The sequence below is a fragment of the Schistocerca piceifrons genome, chromosome 2 (assembly GCF_021461385.2).
Source record: "Schistocerca piceifrons isolate TAMUIC-IGC-003096 chromosome 2, iqSchPice1.1, whole genome shotgun sequence".
Classification (NCBI taxonomy): Eukaryota; Metazoa; Arthropoda; class Insecta; order Orthoptera; family Acrididae; genus Schistocerca; species Schistocerca piceifrons.
In genome coordinates, this window is record NC_060139.1 from 572,290,839 (window position 1) to 572,314,122 (window position 23,284).

At 44.5% G+C, this 23,284-nt stretch overlaps 1 protein-coding gene across 1 annotated transcript in view; it reads left to right on the forward strand.

Annotated features, from left to right (window-relative positions):
- Positions 1 to 3,974: 3,974 nt before the first annotated feature.
- LOC124777314 (sushi, von Willebrand factor type A, EGF and pentraxin domain-containing protein 1) overlaps positions 3,975 to 23,284 on the forward strand; it is a 154,213-nt gene continuing 134,903 nt past the window's right edge. Inside the window, exon 1 of the mRNA XM_047252670.1 lies at positions 3,975 to 4,061. Coding sequence (XP_047108626.1) covers positions 3,990 to 4,061 — 72 coding nt within the window. The 5' untranslated portion in view covers positions 3,975 to 3,989. The remainder of the gene's footprint in view (positions 4,062 to 23,284) is intronic.

Sequence of the window (23,284 nt, forward strand, 5' to 3'; positions counted from 1 at the left end):
GCACTAACCTCTCAGGGTTCACATTACTACGTCACACTCAACTGATACAGAAAAAATTTATACTTTTAAAACATAAATTTTTCGACGTAGGACAGAATGACAGCCGGCTATTCCAACAGCGGCATTCCTCGTGTCGTGTGGGCCAGTATAGAACGGCCTTTAGTCACACAATGAAACACTTGGTAAGGCTTGTAGATGGCTATCAGGTAACGGATACAGACGTACTTAGTAAAAACTTATTTGTCTCGTCGCGTCTTCGAGTATCTGTGCCATTCAAATTGTTGCAGAGTTGCACTAGCTTGTAAGACTAAGCGAGTCAGTCTTAAATTTCCAGTGGTCTAGGTTAATCAACGCAAGAAAGGATTTCCGATTTGCCGTAGACTTGGGAAGAGGTTAGCACGACTGTCTGCTGTAGCCAAGCGTAGAGACACGCTTTGGCGCAGTCGTGCGACTCTGCTGGGCCGTGGCGTTTCCCCTGCTTGCTATTCTATTCCCCATGCGCTGCGGGACCCGGATGTCTCGTCCGACACACACACACACACACACACACACACACACGCGCCACGCACCTGTCCCCGTACTGCCGCAGTACGTCTGCGCCGCCAGCAGCCAGTTCTTGTTCACTGACCCCCTGCATCCAGGTCACACAGCCCAGAGAAATAAACCGTGCCAGATTGGATTACAGCGGAAACCGGCCGACATTGATCGGTCGCACATCACCGAGCGGGGTGGAGTAGTGGTTAGCACACTGGACTCGCATTCGGAAGGACGACGGGAACAACCCGCGTCCAGCCATCCAGATTTAGGTTTTCCGTGATTACCCTAAATCGCTCCAGGGAAATGCCAGGATGGTTGCTTTGAAAGGACACAGCCGATTTTCTTCCCTATCGTTGACACACCTCCGAGCTTCTGCTCTGTCTCTAACGACCTCGAAATTGACGGGACATTAAACCTGATCTTCCTTCCTTGCTTTCGGTCGTATGTCCGCGAGAAGAGCTCAATTGGATAGAGCGAGGTGGCTCAATGGTTATGATAGTCTTAGTTGTAATCCAACAGTTGATTCAGTTATCTATAGGAAAGTGTTAAACAGTAAAAGTCAGTAATGACTCCTCTTGTGGCTCAGTCACGTCTTCGCATTATATGGTCTTTCAGAAGTGCTAGTCCGGCAAGATACAAGGGAGAACTATGAAGTTTGGAAGGTAGGAGTTGAGGTGCAGGTCCAATTAAAGCTGTGAGAGCAAACGCAAAAGCCCAGGTTGACACCCGGTCAAGCAAACAGTTTTAATCTGTCAGGAAGTGTCATACCTATTGGCTGTTTCGCGCACCTATGACAGTAAGATAGTTGCCTCATGAAAAGATGTCTTCAGTTTCAAATAAATACAACACTCGAAATCCGTGTGCATCAACAGTTGCAATTTACCGACGCCTTCACTAATGGGGCATCAAGACTGCTACACATATTGATTTTCTTTTTTTTTTTTATGAATATCCCTTACGCGCTATTAGACGTCGTCAGTTTAGCGCGTTAAAAGGAAACTTTATCGTATTTTCTGTCTTCTTTTTCAGTTACTATTTACTATAGAAGGGTACGAGTTTAACTCTTCATTCATTATGGTTGTTGGTCAACGTGGCAAATACGAATAATACTTCGATGATGATTGCAGAGAATTATGTATTCATTGGACTGAAGGAATTACGTAGTTTGATCAGAAGATATAGCGTGTGCCCATTAGGGGGTGTGCTATTCGCCCGGAAGAAAACAGACGCATCACTCATGCCCTATAAATACCCATCGAGGATCTTGATTCACAGCTCGGAGCAAAGAAATGCAAATCACTTTCGATAGGACCGTGCCATGGTAGCAAGCGGGGGTCCTCGTGTGCTCTTTAACACTGATTAACTAAATTTGACTGGACTATATGGAAGTAATCTACTCGAGACCAGACTTGTTGGTCAATACAAGAATTTACCAAATTAACTTTCCACAATACCAACGTAATTCGTGATCTGACACTAACAACGTGCGATAGGAAACCATTTAGATTTACTTTTAATGGCGGCTGTTCTGATTGCCGACGTCCACCTTAAATATTAATTTTTGCCGTCGCAAATTCCGAGTTTCATTCTCTATTGTCCTCAATTGCCACACAATTGACACGTTAGAATTGTTTTTAGAATCATGCAGTGCAGCTTTATCGGACTGCTATTCACACCTTTGATGATTCTTGTCGTGCGTATTGGACTCTGATTTAAGGCATGTTATTGTACATAACGTTTCGTTTGTTAATGCTAGAGGCGTCATCAGAGGCTATAATGACGTGGTACGTAGATTAAGACCTAAACGAACTTGTTGTTGTTGTTGTGGTCTTCAGTCCTGAGACTGGTTTGATGCAGCTCTCCATGCTACTCTATCCTGTGCAAGCTTCTTCATCTCCCAGTACGTACTGCACCCTACATCCTTCTGAATTTGCTTAGTGTGTTCATCTCTTGGTCTCCCTCTACGATTTTTACCCTCCACGCTGCCCTCCAATACTAAATTGGTGATCGCTTGATGCCTCAGAACATGTCCTACCAACCGATCCCTTCTTCTCGTCAAGTTGTGCCACAAACTCCTCTTCTCCCCAATTCTATTCAATACCTCCTCATTAGTTATGTGATCTACCCATCTAATCTTCAGCATTCTTCTGTAGCACCACATTTCGAAAGCTTCTATTCTCTTCTTGTCCAAACCATTTATCATCTATGTTTCACTTCTATACATGGCTACACTCCATACAAATACTTTCAGAAACGACTTCCTGACACTTAAATCTATACTCGATGTTAACAAATTTCTATTCTTCAGGAACGTCTTCCTTGCCATTGCCAGTCTACATTTTATATCCCCCCTACTTCGACCATCATCAGTTATTTTGCTCTCCAAATAGCAAAACTCCTTTACTACTTTAAGTGTCTCATTTCCTAATCTAAATCCCTCAGTATCCCCCGACTTAATTCGACTACATTCCATTATCCTCGTTTTGCTTTTGTTGATGTTCATCTTATATCCTCCTTTCAAGACACTGTCCATTCCGTTCCACTGCTCTTCCAAGTCCTTTGCGGTCTCTGACAGAATTACAATGTCATCGGCGAACCTCAAAGTTTTTATTTCTTCTCCCTGGATTTTAATACCTACTCCGAATTTTTCTTTTGTTTCCTTTACTGCTTGCTCAATATACAGATTGAATAATATTGGGGAGAGGCTACAACCCTGTCTCACTCCCTTCCCAGCCACTGCTTCTCTTTCATTCCCCTTGACTCTTATAACTGCCATCTGGTTTCTGTACAAATTGTAAATAGCCGTTCGCTCCCTGTATAAAAGACGGATTGTTTATGTAGGACCTTGCAGCGGTCTGTTCGTGACGTCAACAGACTGTTCCATAAGAGACGTCAGTGAGACTCAGTGATTTCCAGCGGCTACATACAAAAAGCTCTACTTCCTGAGCTTGTTTGAGTTTTAAAATAGTTCCTGCTTATTTATAGCTTGTGATGATGTCTCCAGCTATAGGAGCCGAAACGTTAGAGGCGGAAACATATCTTAAGTCACAACCCAATGTCCGTATAACATAAATCACCAAGGATTCTTCTATAACGTTCATAACGTAACCACAGTTGTAATTTTTTTCTGCTGTACGCTATAAACATTCAGTATGATGTAACAGCTGTGATTATCCAACAATGTCGTTATTTTGACAAGATAACTTTTGCTTCAGTCTGGAACCGCGCGACCGCTACGGTCGCAGGTTCGAATCCTGCCTCGGGCATGGATGTGTGTGATGTCCTTAGGTTAGTTAGGTTTAAGTAGTTCTAAGTTCTAGGGGACTGATGACCTCAGATGTTAAGTCCCATAGTGCTCTTAGTCATTTGAACCATTTTTAACTTTTGCTTCTATCTGTCAGAGTAAACAGCGTTGTGCTTTGTTTTGTTGACAGCTGACGAGAGACGCCGCCATGCTGCTCCGGTTGGCGGCCGTCTTGCTGACCGCCGCTCTGGGACTGCGCCCACCGTCCGCTGCAGCGCAGGTGAGCTACCGACACAATAACGAAGGTTCTAGTCGAAGCACGATTCTAAAGCCGGCCACACACTGAGCGACTGAAAAGGAACGCAACGGGCAAGCGATCTACCCCGACAACTGGTTGCCAGCTAGCTGGTAACGCAGTTCCGCACACGAGGAACATTGAAATGGGCGAGAGTGAGCGTGGGGAAGAGGGAGTTTTGTTTGTCGCACCCGAGCGGCTTTTGGTTGCACTTATCATGTCGAGTACAGGTTCACGCTCAGAGGAAAATGTGGTTCTCTGTTATCATCACACACGAATATGAAAACGAGGAAAATTCTGGATTCATTCGTACATCCAAATAAATACAAACTGCAGCAAAGAAACTGTAGCAGTCAGACTTGAAACTCATAGCGTTTTATAGAATAACTAAACACTGATACAGAGATTTAGTACAGTTGATTTCTTCCGCCAAAAAAAATCATTACTTTTATTTTGAAAAAAAAAGAAAATACAAATATCTTGAGATTTATATACACGGAAATATACCATAGCGTTGCTGCTGCAGTCTTCAGCCTGAAGTCTGATGAAACACTCGACGCTAGTCTGTGCTGTAAAACTCTCTTCATCTCTGTAAAACTACTAAACTTTACATCCATTTGAATGTGCTTACAGTAGTCAAGTCCTGGTCTCCCTCTCGATGTTTGGCTTGCACATTTCCTTCAATTGCCAAATTAACTACTCCTTGATTCCTCAAGATATTCTGTATCAGTATTTTACTCAAGTTGTGCCATGAAACACTTTTCTTCCAAATTCGATTTCTATGTGGCTCAGGCGTAAAGGACCAGACTGTGGATCCGAAGATCTCGGGTTTGAATCCCCAGTCAGTCGCAGGATTTTTGTCACTTTTCACTTCTGAAAATATTTGTCAGCGTGAAAAATGGACTGTAGCACTGCGTATCAGCGCCCACTTTAAGTTGTAGGTCTCCCGGTCACTAGCTGAGTAAGTCAGTTCCTGGGACAGAGGAAGGCAACGACAAACCACCACCAGTAGGGCCATGCCAAGTAAAGTACTGTGGTGGTCAAAATTAACCTTCGGGTTGATGACAGATGTACCTTTTTTCTATCTCTTCATTAGTTACGCGATATGCCCATCTAATCGTCAGTCCGCGTCTGTAACACTACACCCTACATCTACAGATACGCTGGAAGATAATTTAGGGTGCACGATGGAGGATACGTGGCACCCATCTTTGTCCTTGTGACAGTCCAATCATGGATGGAGCATGAGAAAACGACTCTTTGCTTCTCTGTGCTCGCGCTAACAGAGTTCGCATTTTTCTAACGGGCCTTCCGCGAGATATATAATGGGGCAAACAGAATCATTCTACTTTTTGTCTCAGATATTCGGTATTCATACTTGCAAAACAACGTTTCGCTTGAAACACCTCGTCCTTCTTCCGAAGATTCTCTCAGCATACCCAGTTAGGATTTAATTTAACCTGCCCTGAACACTAGAGCTGTATCTACACCTACATCTACACACATACTCCGCAAACCACCGTACGGTGCTTGGCGGAGGGTACCTCGTGCCACAACTAGCATCTTCTCTCCCTGTTCCACTCCCAAACAGAACGAGGGAAAGATGTCTACCTATATGCCTCTGTACGAGCCCTAATCTCTCTTATCTTATCTTTGCGGTCTTTTCACGAAATGTAAGTTGGCGGCAGTAAAATTGTACTGCAGTCAGCCTCAAATGCTGGTTCTCTAAATTTCCTCAGTAGCGATTCACGAAAAGAACGCCTCCTTTCCTCTAGAGACTCCAACCCGAGTTCCTGAACCATTTCCGTAACACTCGCGTGATGATCAAATCTACCAGTAACAAATCTAGCAGCCCGCCTCTGAATTGCTTCTATGTCCTCCCTCAATACGACCTGATAGGGATCCCAAACGCTCTAGCAGTACTCAAGAATAGGTCGTATTATTGTTTCACAACTGCCATTACATGCTTGTCCCACTTCATATCGCTCTGCAATGTTACGCCCAAATATTTAATCGACGTGACTGAGTCAAGCGCTACACTACTAATAGAATATTCAAACATTGCAGGATTCTTTTTCCTATTCATCTGCATTAATTTACATTTATCTATATTTAGAGTTAGCTGCCATTCTTTACAACAATCACAAGTCCTGTCCAAGTCATCTTGTATCCTCCTACAGTCACTCAACGATGACGCCTTCCTGTACACCACAGCATCATCAGCAAACAGCCGTACATTGCTATCCACCCTATCCAAAAGATCATTTATGTAGATACAAAACAACAGCGGACCTACCACACTTCCCTGGGGCACTCCAGATGATACCCTCACCTCCGATGAACACTCACCATCGAGGACAACGTACTGGGTTCTATTACTTAAAAAGTATTCGAGCTACTCACATACTTGGGAACCAATCCCATATGCTCCTACCTTAGTTAGGAGTCTGCAGTGGGGCACAGAGTCAAACGCATTCCGGTAGTCAAGAAATATGGCATCCGTCTGATACCCTTCATCCATGGTTCGCAAGATATCATGTGAAAAAAGGGCGAGTTGCGTTTCGAAGGAGCGATGCTTTCTAAAGCCGTGCTGATGCATGGACAGCAACTTCTCTGTCTCAGGGAAATTCATTATATTCGAACTGGGAATATGTTCGAGAATCGTGCAACAAACCGATGTTAAGGATATTGGTCTGTAATTTTGAGGATCCATCCTTCTACCCTTCTTATACACAGGCGTCACCTGCGCTTTTTTTCCAGTCACTCGGGACTTTACGTTGGGCAAGAGATTCACGATAAATGCAAGCTAAGTAAGGAGCCAAAGCAGTAGAGTACTCTCTGTAAAACCGAATTGGAATCCCATCAGGACCTGGCGATTTATTTATTTTCGACCTATTCAGCTGCTTCACAACCCCAGAGATGTCTATCACTATGTCCTCCATACGGGAATCTGTACGAGGCTCAAACGGCGGTATGTTTGTACGATCCTCCTGCGTGAAAGATTTCTCAAATGCTAAATTTAAAATTTCAGCTTTCGTTTTGCTGTCTTCCGTTGCCAGGCCAGATTGATCAGTGAGTGACTGGATGGAAGCCTTCGACCCGCTTACCGATTTTACGTAAGACCAGAATTTCCTTGGGTTTTCAGCAAGATCTTTTGCTAAGGTATGAGGGTGGTAGTGGATGAATGCTTCGCGCATAGCTCTTTTTACAGCAGCATGAATCTCTACTAACTTTTGCCTGTCCTCATTCTCCTGATCTTTCTTGTACCGCGAGTACACCTGCCTTTGTTTCCTGAGCATTCACCGAATTGCGCCGTTAAACCATGGTGGGTCTTTTCCGTCCGTAACCCACTTTTTCGGCACATACTTGTCAAATGCGTGATTTACAATGTGTTTAAAATTTGCTCATAATTCTTCCACGTCCATCGTACTGGAAGTAAATGAAGTCGATTCATTTACTAAGTGGGATGCTAACAACTGCTTATCTGCTCTTTCTAGTAAGAATACTCTCCTAGCCTTCTTGACCGACTTCTTAACTTTCGTAACCATAGGTGTAATGACAACATCATGATCACTAATCCCTGTCTCATCACTGACACCGTCGATTAGGTCTGGTCTGTTCGTGGCTACCAGATCTAAAATATTTCCATTACGCGTTGGCTGTCGATTTAGCTGCTCAAGACAGTTTTCCGATAATGCGTTCAAAAGTAATTCACACGACGGCTTGTCTGTACCATCTGTAATGAATCCATAGACATCCCAGTCTATACTAGGTAGGCTGAAGTCGCCTCCGACTAATATAGCATGATCCGGATACTTCTGCGATACAGAATGTAGACTCCCTTTGAATGATTCTAGAACTGTCACGGTGGAACCTGATGGCCGGTAATAACACCCCACAATTAACTTTATTTCCCCTAGCCCTGTTAAACGTGTCCAGATAACTTCACAATCACACTCTACTTCGACCTCAGTAGACACAATATTTTTGTCAACTGCAATGAAGACACCACCTCCTACGGTGTCTAATCTGTCTTTCCGATACACGTTCCAACCCTCACTAAATATTTTAGAACTTCCTATCTCAGGGTTTAGCCAGGTCTCAGTCCCGAGAATAATTTGCGCGCCACACGCTTCCTGGAGGGCAGTAAATTCAGGAACTTTATTTCGAACACTCTGAAAATTTACTGCTGATATCTTGATAGCTGAAGTGTCTTTATACTGAGCGCGTCCTGATTTCCCTGCCTGCACGTCGACTGGTGAGTGTTCATCAGGACACCTCGCACTACTGCCTAGCCTAAAAAACCCCCATGTGCACGCCACAAGTACTCTGCTACCCGAGTAGCCGCTTCCTTTGTGTAGTGTAGTGTAGTGTATCCGAGAATAGGTCCCATGTTGTCTTGCACAGTCACCTTTTGCAGCTGCTCTAAGTAATTTTAGCTCTCTCCCATAACATCAGAGTCACCCATTTGCTCCCTCCGCAAGATTATTTAATTTAGTGGTCCCTACATGTTTAATTTAAATGGCTGTGCCCACCACCATTCTGTTAATACGCCATTCAAAATCTAGTGGGTTTTTTCCTCTCCTACGTGTGCCTTGTCTTGTATTAGTTCATATTCGAAGGGATCTGTTATACATTGCAGTTATTCAGCGACGTTGCAATTACATCTTCAACAACCCACTTGAATGAGCTCTATATAGTCTATATCGACCCTAAAACTCGTTTGCAGGATGGAAATTCAACTCCCCCTCTTCTTGACAGCAAATCGAAAATGAGATGTTTCACCACTGCTCTCCCGCCCCCGGCCTCTCTCTCTCTCTCTCTCTCTCTCTCTCTCTCTCTCTCTCTGTGTGTGTGTGTGTGTGTGTGTGTCGGAAACCGTCTAACTTTATCAGATTCAACCGGCCACGTTTCATAACATTTTACGCGCACTAAAGATATCTCTGCCGTGAGCACAACAAAGCGTTATCGTCACCATATCCTACGCAAACGTCTTTCTTATTAGTCCTTAGCTTAATATCCTCTGCAGGTACTCCCCCGCATCCATTTAACCTGATCGGTCCAAATATCCTGGAAGTATTTTAAATGGTGCAGGAAATCCTACTGGTATTCTTAAGAGAGGCAGGGAAATCAAAAATAGTTGTATTTATTTCGAAACAATATCATTTGTGTCAGAGACAATTTTCTTGAATTGTTCGAAAGTATCGTTTTTATCACAAGAGCTCAGATTTTTGTCCGTTTTCTGTTGTGATTAGTCACAGCACTACTGCAGTATCCCATTCTCATGGGTGAATTTGAGATACACCGAAATACTGACACAGAGTTCCTCTTTTTTCCTCAGCGGTGTGTATCAAGCGTGTATCTGCGTTGTCTGTTTGATCAAAGAGCTCGGTCATATGTTCGTGGACATTAATATGGGGCGTGGCCACACTTCCTTCGCCTTTATGACGACTTGAACTCTGCTAAGGACACTTTCAATGAGGATCCTGTATGTCTGTGGAGGAATTACAGACATTGTTCTTCAAGGGCTGGAACCAGAGAAGGTAGCGTCAGGCGCTGGAGTTTGGAGAAGAAGTCGACGTTCTAACTCATCCCAAAGGTGTTCCACTGGTTTCACGCCGGGACTCTGGGCACACCCGTCCACTTCAGGGATATTATTGTCCACAAACTATTTTCTCGCAGATGCTGCTTTATGACAGTAGTGCTGTCATGCTGATACAATCGTCGTCTCCGAACTGTTCTTCTACTGAACGTAGTACACCATGTTGCAAAATGTGTTAATATCCTTCGGCATTTGGCATTTTCGTAAGAGCAGTATGGGGACTGCACCCTAACCACCAACCCCGTACTTCTCTGTCTGCACTACACATGAAGACAGCTGAGGTTCTCCAGGCATTCGCCAGATTCACACCTTCCCACTGCTTTCTCATTGCCCAGTGGCGTCGGCTCTTTGCAGTACCTCAAGATTTGCATGACGTTAACGACAGAAATGTATTAGTTATGAGCAGCTGCTCGACTTTGGTGCCCCATTATTTTTAACTCCCCATGAACATTGCGTTACCTGGACTGGTGGTAGAACTATGGAAATCACGAGTGATTCCCTCCGCTGATTTCATGTGCTTGTTTTTTCAGTCATCCTCCCGGTCCATGCACGCCATTACAATCTGCCTGGTCTTCGTTCGGGTTTCACTTCACTCTCAGGTCACCAACAGTCAAACTGGTCACTTTCATGTGGGCTGAAATGTCCCTCGTGGATTCGTTGCTTTGGTAACAGCCACTGACTAGTCCACGTTCGAAGTCATTGAGCTCTCCTGTCCGAACCATTATGCCCTTACATTTTCTCTACCTACAACGCAATACTTCCCACCTCCTTTTATACAAGCAAGTCGCCTCTCGTGACATCTAGTGGCCAGTTCCGCATTACATGGGGGTGTTCGGATACTTTTGTTAGATAGCGTAAGCAGCTTTCACGTATCAGGCATGGCGCAATTAGTTCATGGGAGCTGTGCCTAACAGAACTTATTCTGTCACATCGAAACAGCGAATAATGGGTTATTAGTCTCCCAATACGTCTTAGTAAGGCTGACGATGATTTCTAAAAGACGAAGCAAGTACGAAAACTTGATTCACACTAAGAAAGATGATAAAATAAATACGATTCAAGTTATTGGTTTATGTAGTGGCCAAAAGTGTCTTATTTTACATCCGAACCGACTTTTATTACATGAAATTTTAAGTTAGGCTTCACTAAGGAGTTTTCATCTGAAGCAATCGACAAGATCTAGTTCGAGAGCTTACAATCGATTGTAGACTGACAAAAACCGCGGATTATTCACTAGGATTATTGGGTTGAAGCATAAGTTTGTTTTTCCATAAGTTTAATAAACACAACAGATACACATAACAGAGACTTAAGTCGTCAGTCATCATCATCATCATCACCTCAGCCTTTTCCCACGACATGTGCGGTCGGCATTGCTTTGCTGGATCCTTCTCTTACATAAATGCCTATCCAGTGCTTCTTCTCTGAACCATCCTTCCTCCCGTAGGTCCCCTGCTACCTTGTCTTTCCATCTCAGTTTCGACTTAAGTCGTCAATAGTGTACCGTATTTTCCTTCACTATTTATCTGCCAACGCTTTGGCACCTTTTCGATTCCGTGATTGTAGAAATCACATAATATTGAGGCGAAGAACTCGTCGAGCCCATGTTCACAGCGCATTTTCATCCGGAAAGGAATCCCTTGAAAGTTGTTCGATAGAAAGCGGAAAAGGTGAAAATCTGAGGGCACAAGATCAGGTGAATAAGGTGAGTGCGGAATGAGCTCCCAACTCGACTCCTATACGCTGTTTTTCGTTACTCTGGCAGAATGCGTGCGGGCGTTATCGTGAAGTAGTATCAAATCACACGTTCCTGGTCGTTGTTCTTGGATTGCATCAGCAGAACGTTTCAGTTGTTAACAATAACTGTCAGCAATGATGCCTACACGCCGGGGGAGCAATTCGTCGTACACTACACCTGTTCGACCACATGCATAACATTATCTTTTGTGGATGCGCGCAGGTGTTTTTACGGGGAGTTTCTGATTTGTCTGGGATCAACCATTCCTTTCTTTTCCTTAAGTCAGCACAAAAACACCATTTCTCGCTACCAGTAACAATGTAGCCACCCGCTGATTTTTGTGATTGTGGCTTAAAGCATGAGGTACCTGTACGCTCGATATTTTAACCTTCCCCGCTGCGTGTAAATGTCGCAGGATGGTGGGATTATCACAGTTCTGTTGTACACTGACGTAGATAGTTGTGGATTAATGCGATTAAACGATCTTCATCAAACACAGTAGGTCTTCGTGAACGTAGAGTGTCTGTCCAGTGTTATTATCCCTATACACGGCACAAATGATTCTCGCTGCCTCCGGTGCTGTCACTTCATTACTCAACTTGAACAGAAGAATATGTCGGAAATGGTCCGTTTTCTCCTCTTGGCACTCCATTGTCCATCGTCTACATGTCCTCTCGCTATCTGCAAACGACAAAATGGTCATATGTAAACTCAAACAGGAAGAGTGATCTAGAAATAAATAATGACGATCGATAAATAAACCCAAAGCAGCGTGAATACCAACATGCAAAACAAAAACGCTATGAACTTGTGCAACATCCTAACAAATCACACTCTGCTACAGATCTTTTAGCAGTGCTTTGGGGAGTCAGCGGTTGGCAGACCTGTTCAGCTCTCGGTACGAGTCCAGGGTAGTGCAGTAGGAAGCGTTTCACCCGTCGACATGATGGAGAGCCACGCCACCCGAACCCTTGACGTAAAGCGATACGGAAAGCACGGGCCGTCCTTACGTAAGGCCGCAGGCGCGACAGACAATACTTGGGCGGGACACGCCCTTCATTATAAAGGCGTGGGCTGTGGCAGCTCTCGCGGAGCGCTGGACCCGAGCTGGCGGCCAACGACAGTGAACTGTGGCGAGCGCCCACAGAGGCTCATTCAGGCTGGCCGCGCATCAACGATTTTTTAGTCGGCCGAACACAGCGTCGTTGTGCTACGACAGCGTTGTAATGAAGCTGCACCAAAATGGGCATGTTGAACAATGATCCTGGGTGCATTACGTGTTCCTACCTCTAGCATTGTAGAAATGATCATTTTCGTGGTTCCGGTGTTATTGTGTGCGGAGGCATAATGTTGCACGGGCGTACTGACACACACGGGTCATCGTTATTCTGACACTGTACTCCTATCCTATGTGCGTCTTTTCAGGGTTGCATTCGGTCCTGACTTCATTTTTATGGATTACAACGTGAGACTGAATTGAACAGCCCGAGTGAAGGAGCTCTCGGTACGAGAAGATATTCGGCGAATGGGCTGACCTGCACCAACACCCATCCAGAAGTTGTTAAACGCACTGGGGGAGGTATGGAATGTGCTACCACATGAAATTCTTACCTGGTCACATACACTATTACGAACAATGTCCCGACACCTGTAATGTCCAGCGGACCGTCAATTCACGGTGACTTCAGTGTAAAATGTGAAATGATCGTGTGGAATTATTGGCCGGGAGATCCCATTTGGGGTTGTTCGGCCACCTACTGTAAGTCTTTTTACACTGAAGCGCCAAAGAAAATGATACAGACAACCGTATTAAAATACAGAGATATGTAAACAGACAGAATATGGCACTGCGGTCGACAACGCCTGTATACATCAAGAAATGTCTGGCGTAGTTGTTAGATCGGTTACTGCTGCTATAATGGCAGGTTATGAAGATCTGAGTGAGTCCGGACACAGTGTTACAGTCGGCGCACGACCGATGGGACATAGCATCTCGGAGATAGCTATGAAGTGGGGATTTTCCCGTACGACCATTTCACAAGTGTACCGTGAATATCAGGAATCCGATAAAACCTCAAGTCTCTGACATCGCTGCGGCTAGAAAAAGATCCTGCAAGAACGAGACCAATGACGACTGAAGAGAATCCTTCAACGTCACGTAAGTGTAAGCCTTCCGCAAAATAGCTGCAGATTTCAATGCTGGGCCATCACAAAGTGTCAGCGTGCGAACTATTCAACGAAACGTCATCGATATGGGCTCTCGAAGCCGGAGGCCCACTCGTGTACTCTTGATGACTGCACGACACAAAACTTTACGCATCGCCTGGGCTCGTCAACACCGACATTGGACAGATGACTGGAAACATGTTGTCTCGTCGGAAGAGTCTCGTTTCAAATGGTATCGAGCGGATGGACGTGTACGGGTCTGGAGACAACCTCATGAATCCATGGACCCTGCATGTCAGCAGGGGACTGTTCAAGCTGCTGGAGGCTCTGTAATAGTGTGGGGAGTGGGCAGTTGGAGTGATATGGGGTCCCTGATACATCTAGCTACGACTCTGACAGGTGATACGTACGTAAGCATCCTGTCTGATCACCTGCATCCATTCATGTCCATTGTGCATTCAGACGGACTTGGGCAATTCCAGCAGGACAGAGTGACACGCCACACGTCCAGAATTGCTACAGAGCGGCCCCAGGAACACACTTCTGAGCTTAAACACTTCCGCTGGCCACCAAACACCCCAGACATGAACATTATTAAGCATATCTGGCATGCCTTGCAACGTGCTGTTCGGAAGAGATCTCCACCCCTCTCGTACTCATACGGATTTATGGACGGCCCTGAAGGATTCATGGTGTCAATTCCCTCAGCACTACTTCAGACATTAATCGAGTCAACGCCACGTCGTTTTGCCGCACTTCTGCGAGCTTGCAGGGCCCCTACACGATTTTAGTTAGATGTACCAGTTTCTTCGGCTCTAGAGTGTATTCGACACCAATTTGGCGGCTTGCGTATCGATGATGATGAAATGATGAAGGAGATAACACAATATCCAGTCCTCTAACGGATAATATCTCCGACTCGGCTGGGAATCAAACACGGACCCCCTGCATGGCACGCAGCCGCTCTGACCACACAACTACGGAGGCGGACACGTCAATGTAGTTATTGTCTTTCAATAGAAGTGTCATTTCTGCCCATCTCGTTGCATATTTCTTTCAGTTACCTTCTGTAACGTTCTGTTAGGAGTTCTTTCTATATGCGGTCCAAGTTTGATCCAGCTGTGTTACTTGTCAGTGACGCAACATACGAAAGCTACTTACATCACTAAGATTTGCACACCCGTTTACGTACAGGATTATTCGTAGCCTACGTTTCGGTTTTCAGATGACGACTACTCGAAAACTGCAAGATATACAGAAAAACTACGCACAGCAGGTGATAGTGCATCTCTGCAAGTCAGCTACTGTCGGATGGCGTGAAGGTTGAAGCAAACCCAGACGTTCCTCCGCGAATTTGACACTCAGGCTCTCTTCAGATAAAGCTATGCCGCAAGTAGACTGTTTTTATTGCACGTGACTGAATTTTAGATCTGGAGACGTTCTATCAGTGTTATTCATGTTAATTTCGCTTCGCCATCTCCCGATATCTGGCTGTTGCAGTTTCAGAGATCTTAGTAAGGGGCGTGCACAGGTGCGCAAAGGACACTTTTCTTATAGCTCCAGACGTTCGTGTAGGAAGGGTATAGGATACATCCAGTACGACTGTATAGTCATTGTATAACAACAAGTATACTATATCACGTCATTACAAAGTATGTCGTTGAACGTTGATGAAGTCGTAGACCCGGAATAGTTAACAATTTTTCAAGTCAGCGTGTAGATTACCCTAACTGCGTGTCGAAAACTTTATTACACAATACTCCAACTAGTCACGCTGCAGACGGAATACAGTGACACAACAACGTTCGGGCCTTTCGACATCGCACGGCGAATCGTTAACTTTTGAGAACGCCGTAATGCGGAGCTGCCCCGCAAAAGTCCTGCGCTGATGAAGCAGACAAGCAATGAGATGAAATTATGGGCTCTTAAACCTGGTAATCGAGCTTCTCACAGTAGAAGCTATTACTGGGGAGCAGATTGCGAATCCCATCCAGAACGGAAAGACGCGGTTACGAGCCTGCCTTCAGGCACTGAGAGAACTAAGAGGAGTGTTTAGCCGCGTGATGTCAGCGTGCAGTATTTGAACTCGTGAATCACCTGAAGGCGACCTGTACGGATCACCACAGCTAACTATCCGTGTTGCTCGGTGCAAGCAATAAAAGACATTTGCAATTACTGTTCCTTCAAGAAAAAGCTTGGGTCTGCGCAACATTATTATTATCTACACTTTTAATAATCGTTGCGAACCCACAGTGTGCCTTGAACAAGTTATCGTACAAGCTCCCGTATATGCGATGTGTTGTATCCCAAGCATTAGTTATCCCATGTTCATCGCTTTTATCTTTATCTTCCGATAAATATTTATTTTTTGTAAATTTTAAATTCAGAATTTATCATGAATAAAATGAAGGCGTAAGAGTTGAAGAACATGAAGGGGTGTCGGTAGAAGGAAGTGAGGCAGGGTTGTAATTTATCCCCTCTCCAGTTCAATCGATACATGAATAAACAGTAATGGAAACTAAGGAGAGGTTAGGCAAGAGAATTAAAGTTCAAAGAGAAGAAACAGTAATTTTAGCGTTTGTCGATGAATAGTTATTCAGTCAAGGGCAGCGAAGGACTTGGAAGATGTTTGAAATGAATAGATGGTGACTTGAAAAGAAGTTATAAGCTGAACATAAGTAGAAGTAAGACAACTGTAATGTTGTGTAGTGGAATTAACTCAGGCGATTTTTTAGGGAACTAGGTTAGTTGAAACGTTTTACGGTTCAGCAGGGAAACTATTGGCAATGGGACACATAAAAAACATATCACATGCACACTGGCATTGTCAAGAAATCTTTTCTAGGAAAAAGAAATTTTCTAACGCCGAATATAATTTTAAGTTTGACAAGTCTTTTTCTGAAAGTATTTGTCTGGCGGGTAGCCTTGTATGGAAATGAAACGTGGATGATAAACAGTACGGACAGGAAGAAATCAGAATCTTTTGAAACGTAGTTCTCCAGAAGAATTCCGAGGATTAGATGGGTACGTTGGATAAGTAGCGAAGAAATATTGAATCGAATCGGGAAGAAAAGAACTCTATGGGACATGTTGACCTAGTGACGGAAGAGATTGATAGGACACATCTCGAGACATCAGTGTATAGTCATTTTGGCAGAGAAGCCAAGGCTTGACTATAGCGAAGCTATTCAAATGACTGGATGTTGCAGCAGCTTGGCGGAGATGAAAGACTGGCTCAACAAGAGTGCATCAGACGAATCTTCGAAATAAAGAGTGCATACCGGTACTGGAAAAACAATAAATTTGGTTCAAATGGCTCTGAGCACTATGGGACTCAACTGCTGTGGTCATAAGTCCCCTAGAACTTAGAACTACTTAAACCTAACTAACCTAAGGACAGCACACAACACCCAGCCATCACGAGGCAGAGAAAATCCCTGACCCCGCCGGGAATCGAACCCGGGAACCCGGGCGTGGGAAGCGAGAACGCTACCGCACGACCACGAGATGCGGGCAACAATAAATTTTCAATTTTTGGGTCCTGTCCTCCTCAGTTGCGCGTAATACTACGGTATGTTGATGATTTTCACTTATGGACCGTCTGACAGCAACTGAATAAAACACAATTTTAGTGCCATACGCGTTTCGCCTTTATTTTCTGCAAGGCACCATCAGTGGCAGGTTGCGTAGACAGTTTCTTACATATTACGCTCCTGTTGCATTTTTGGTCTTGTTCTTCTTCCTATGAGCGCCAATTTGCTGTTTTTTCTGCATTCCACAGCACTATGCACTGAACGCTTTTTTTAATGCAATGTTTTGGTTTCTGTTGCATAGTGCTGTGGAATGCAGAAAAAACAGCAAATTGGCGCTCATAGGAAGAAGAACAAGACCAAAAATGCAACAGGAGCGTAATATGTAAGAAACTGTCTACGCAACCTGCCACTGATGATGCCTTGCAGAAAATAAAGGCGAAACGCGTATGGCACTAAAATTGTGTTTTATTCAGTTGCTGTCAGACGGTCCATAAGTGAAAATCATCAACATACCGTAGTAGAACAATAAATTTATTCACGCAGTAATTGGAAGGATTCCACGTGAATACATTATTTCATTTCGAAAAGTCTCGTCTTGAGAACTGCTGACAAAAAGGTTGCTTGAGATATTTTGTTCTTATAGGTAAATCTTTTGCACAATTCCGTACTTCTACTGTAAATCGTTCAATCCTGAATTGAAAGTCTTGAAAATAACAGCCGAAGATTTCTTAATCTGCACTTGCTCTAATCTAAGTCACTGGGTGAAGCAATATTACGTCACTTACGAGCATTCAAAATTTTTGATTGGAGTTTTTAGGTGGCCTGAAGAGTGTATATGCAATCAGTGAACGAACAACCAGACGTGTCTGTTACGTATGGGGCGATCAAAAAGTTTCCGTTTGAGGGCGGACATTGCGGCAATGTATACGCAACATAGTGCGATTCCGATGGGGGTGTATAAGCACCGACATGTAGGGAGGGCATTAGTGTGGCATTCAGTCTTCCCGTCGTGCGTGCGGTAAATGCGGATACGTGAACTATGACGACGCTATTACCACATGATTCTAAACAGGACCAAAGTGCTATTGTTATTTCTTGGCTGCCGATGGACAAACATCGGAAGACATTCATCAGGAAATGGAGAATTTATATGGGACAGCATGTCTCTCGAAAACCACCGTTGTGGAATGGTGCGCCAAGTTCCGTACTGCTCGCACGTCTTCATATCGCAAATGTCGTAACATAGAAGTTACGCCAACACAAGTGGGAGACAAATGTGCACCTCCACTATACTCTTTATCTCACACCATGCGATTATCACGCCTTCGGTTCCTTAAAAAAAGCCATTGAACGGTCGACAATTCCTGTCTACATTTACATCGACATAGATACTCTGCAAGTCACCGTACTGTTGGGTGGCCAAAGGCACCCTGTACCACTACAGGTCTTTCCTTCCCTGTTCCACTCCAAAATAGAGCATGGGAAAAACGACTGTCTATATGCCTCCGTATCAGCCCTAACTTCAAGTATCTTATCTTTGTAGTCCTTAAGCGCAATGTATGTTGGCGGTAGTAGAATCGTTTGGCAGTCAGCTTCAGATGCCGGTTCCCTAAATTTACTCAGTAGTGTACGAGGTGCATTCAAGTTCTAAGGCCTCCGATTTTTTTTCTAATTAACTGCTCACCCGAAATCGATGAAACTGGCGTTACTTCTCGACGTAATCGCCCTGCAGGCGTACACATTTTTCACAACGCTGACGCCATGATTCCATGGCAGCGGCGAAGGCTTCTTTAGGAGTCTGTTTTGACCACTGGAAAATCGCTGAGGCAATAGCAGCACGGCTGGTGAATGTGCAGCCACGGAGAGTGTCTTTCATTGTTGGAAAAAGCCAAAAGTCACTAGGAGCCAGGTCAGGTGAGTAGGGAGCATGAGGAATCACTTCAAAGTTGTTATCACGAAGAAACTGTTGCGTAACGTTAGCTCGGTGTGCGGGTGCGTTGTCTTGGTGAAACAGCACACGCGCAGCCCTTCCCGGACGTTTTTGTTGCAGTGCAGGAAGGAATTTGTTCTTCAAAACATTTTCGTAGGATGCACCTGTTACCGTAGTGCCCTTTGGAACGCAATGGGTAAGGATTACGCCCTCGCTGTCCCAGAACATGGAAACCATCATTTATTCAGCACTGGCGGTTACCATAAATTTTTTTGGTGGTGGTGAATCTGTGTGCTTCCATTGAGCTGACTGACGCTTTGTTTCTGGATTGAAAAATGCCATCCACGTCTCATCCATTGTCACAACCGACGGAAAGGAAGTCCCATTCATGCTGTCGTTGCGCGTCAACATTGCTTGGCAACATGCCACACGGGCAGCCATGTGGTCATCCGTCAGCATTTGTGGCACCCACCTGGATGACACTTTTCGCATATTCAGGTCGTCATGCAGGATTGTGTGCACAGAACCCACAGAAATGCCAACTCTGGAGGCGATCTGTTCAACAGTCATTCGGTGATCCCCCAAAACAATTCTCTCCACTTTCTCGATCATGTCGTCAGACCGGCTTGTGCGAGCCCGAGGTTGTTTCGGTTTGTTGTCATGCGATGTTCATTAAACTGTCGCACCCACGAACGCACTTTTGACACATCCATAACTCCATCACCACATGTCTCCTTCACTGTTGATGAATTTCAATTGGTTTCACACCACGCAAATTCAGAAAACGAATGATTGCACGCTGTTCAAGTAAGGAAAACGTCGCCATTTTAAGTATTTAAAACAGTTCTCATTCTCGCCGCTGGCGGTAAAATTCCATGTGCTGTACGGTGCTGCCATCTCTGGGACGTATTGACATGAACGCGGCCTCATTTTAAAACAATGCGCATGTTTCTATCTCTTTCCAGTCCGGAGAAAAAAAATCGGAGGCCTTACAACTTGAATGCACCTCGTATCTCGGAAAGAACATCGCCTCCCCTCCAGGGATTCCCATTCACTTCCTGAAGCATCACCGTAACACTTACGTGTTGTTCGAACCTACCGGTAACAAATCTAGCAGTCCGCCTCTGTATTGCTTCGATGCCTTCCTTCGATCTGTCCTGGTACGAATCCCAAACATTCAAGCAGTACTCAAGGACAGGTCGTATCAGCATTCTGTATGCCGTTTCCTCTACAGGTGAACCACTCTTTCCTAAAATTCTCCCAATAAACCGTAGTCGATCATTCGCCTTCCCTACGACAGTTCTCACATGCTCGTTCCATTTCATACCGCTTTGCAATGTTACGCTTAGATGTTTAAACAGCTTGACTGCATCCAGCAGGACACTAGTAATAACATATCTGAACATTAGAGGTTTATTCTTCCTACTCATCCACCTGCCATTCATCGCACCAGCTAGAAATTTTGTTTAAGTCATCTTGTATCCTCCTACAGTCACTCAACTTCGACACCTCATCGTACACCACAGCATCAGCAGCAAATAATCACGGATTGCTGCCCGCCCTATCAGCCATATCATTTTTGTATGTATGAGGGGCGTTTGAACAGTCCATGAAAAAATAAAAACTACTTACGTGTTTGGGGTAAACCTTTTTTTATTTTGCGACATGTCTCCTTTTAGACTTACACATTTCGTCCAACGCTGTTCTAATTTGTTGGTCCCTTCCGAATAATAGGAATTGTCCAAGTCTGCAAAGTAGCTATTAGTTGTTGCAATCACCTCCTCGTTTGAATAAAATCTTTGTCCCGCCATCCATTTCTTCAAATTGGGGAACAAAGAGTAGTCCGAGGGAGCCAAGTCTGAAGAACAGGGGGGATGTGAAACGAGTTGGAATCCTATTTCCATTAATTTTGCGACCACAACTGCTGAGGTGTGTGATGGTGCATTGTCGTGATGGAAAAGGACATTTTTGCGGTGCAATCACCGGAGTTTGTCTTGCAGCTCGGTTTTCAAACGATCCAATAACATTGAATAATATGCAACTGTAATAGTTTTACCCTTTTCCAGATAGTCGAAGAGGATTATCACTTGCAAATACCAAAAGACAGTCGCCATAACCTTTCCGGCCGAAGGAATGGTCTTCGGCTTTTTTGGTGCAGATTCTCCCTTGGTATTCCACTGTTTGGGTTGTTCTTTGGTCTCAGGAGTATAGTAATGTATCCATGGTTCATCCACAGTGACGAAACGACGCTTAAAGCCCTGCGCATTCTTCCTGAACGGCTGCAAACCATCCTTGCAACACTTCACACGATTCCGTTTTTGGTCAAGCGTAAGCAATCGCGGAACCCATCTTGCAGATAGCTTTCTCATGTTCAAATGTTTATGCAAAATATTTTGTACCCATTCATTCGAGATGCCCACAGCACTAGCAATCTCACGCACCTTCACTCTTCTGTCATCCATGACCATATAATGGATTTTATCAATGATTTCTGGAGTCGTAACCTCCACGGCGCGTCCAGAACGTTCAGCATCACTTGTGCCCATAAAGCCACTCCGAAAATTTTGAAACCACTTATAAACTGTTCTAATCGAAGGTGCAGAGTCACCGTAATGTTTATCAAGCTTCTCTTTAGGTTCCTGAGTCGTTTTGCCTTTCATAAAGTAATGTTTAATCACCACACGAAATTCTTTTTCGTCCATTTTTTGACAATCACTCGACTTCTTTGATTCACACGAATGCCAAACACAAAGAAATAGACCAATATGGCTGAAACTTGGTGTGCGTTCTTTCCAAAGATGCTACTAACTAGACATGACCTCGATACGCGCCGGTGGTGCCATCTCTCGGACTTTGCACGGACTTTTCAAACGCCCCTCGTAGAGGACAATAGTGGTCCTATCACACTTGCCCTTCATCCATAGCTCGTAATATATCATGTGAAAAAAGTACAAGCTGTCGGGCGAGGATGTGCAACAGGCAACTACGGACTTTCTCACACAACAGCAAGCGGTGTTTTAAAAAACGGATATCTTCAACCTAGTGCCTTGGTGGGATGATTGTCCCAACGCTCACTGCGATTTTGCCTGATTGATGTACCGATTCTGGATTGTACGGCCTTCGAACCGGAACTTTTTGATCGTTCCTTACAATAACCAACTAAATAGTTTCCGCATCAGGTGAAGAGCATGCCATCATTGTCATTTGCAAGTGCGAGTGGTTTCTTTGGCATAGCTAAGTGCGAGTTTGTCGATGTTACCATTACTGAAGAAATGAATTGATCTACAAGTTACTTGTGGCACACTGTTGAGCACTTCTTGAAAAAAGGCCCATAGCTCATTTTCGAATTTCTCCCCTCAACAATGCTACGGCCTTACAGTAGTGCCACACGATAAGTAAGGCCTATCGTCTCATGACGGAGGGAGTTATAACAGACGGTCAAAGTTAATAATACAGTCATCCGTTCTCCACAACCGCTCCAAGCAAAAAATTATAGCTCTAGGTGGCTACAATCGCGACAGACATTTTACGTGCAATGAAGTGTTCACCTAAGAATACCATTCTGTGGTTGGTCACAGAGACGCATCTCCGAGTTTCATCAGCTTCAAGAGCGCCCATACAAGGGTGCAAGGGGTGGCCGCGGACTCTTCCTCGCCCTCTCTACCTAGTTATCGGGGAAATGAGAAAACATAGTACAGTCAGGTGTGTTTTCTTTCAAGAAAACGATTTAAAAATCGGTATCACGCAGCTTTTAAACAGGGTCGGAACTGGAACGTTTTTGTGGCTACTTGCAAGTCACGATTCGTCTTCCAAAATATTAAAAATACTCCATACCCCCGGCGCCCGCTCGTGGTCTGTTGGTTAGCGTTGCTGACCCTTGATCACGGGACTACAGGTTCAACGCCCGACCAGGAAGGTGTTTCCTCCGCTCGGGAGTGTGTGTGTGTGTGTGTGTGTGTGTGTGTGTGTGTGTGTGTGTGGTCCTCATCATCATTTCATCATTATAGACACGCAGATCGCCGAAATGGCGTCAAATAAAAAGATTTGCAGTAAGCGGCTGAATTGACCAAAAGGAAACTCCTGGCCAAGTGTGTCAAATGCGCATTTCATTTTATTAACTCCCAGTACTAAACTCATCGGGCATAATACGTTATGTTCGCTGTGAGCTGAGATCTTACTTTACGGGTTCTCGGACACCTGAGCAACTTTGCGGTGATCATTTGTCGCAGCAGCTATAGA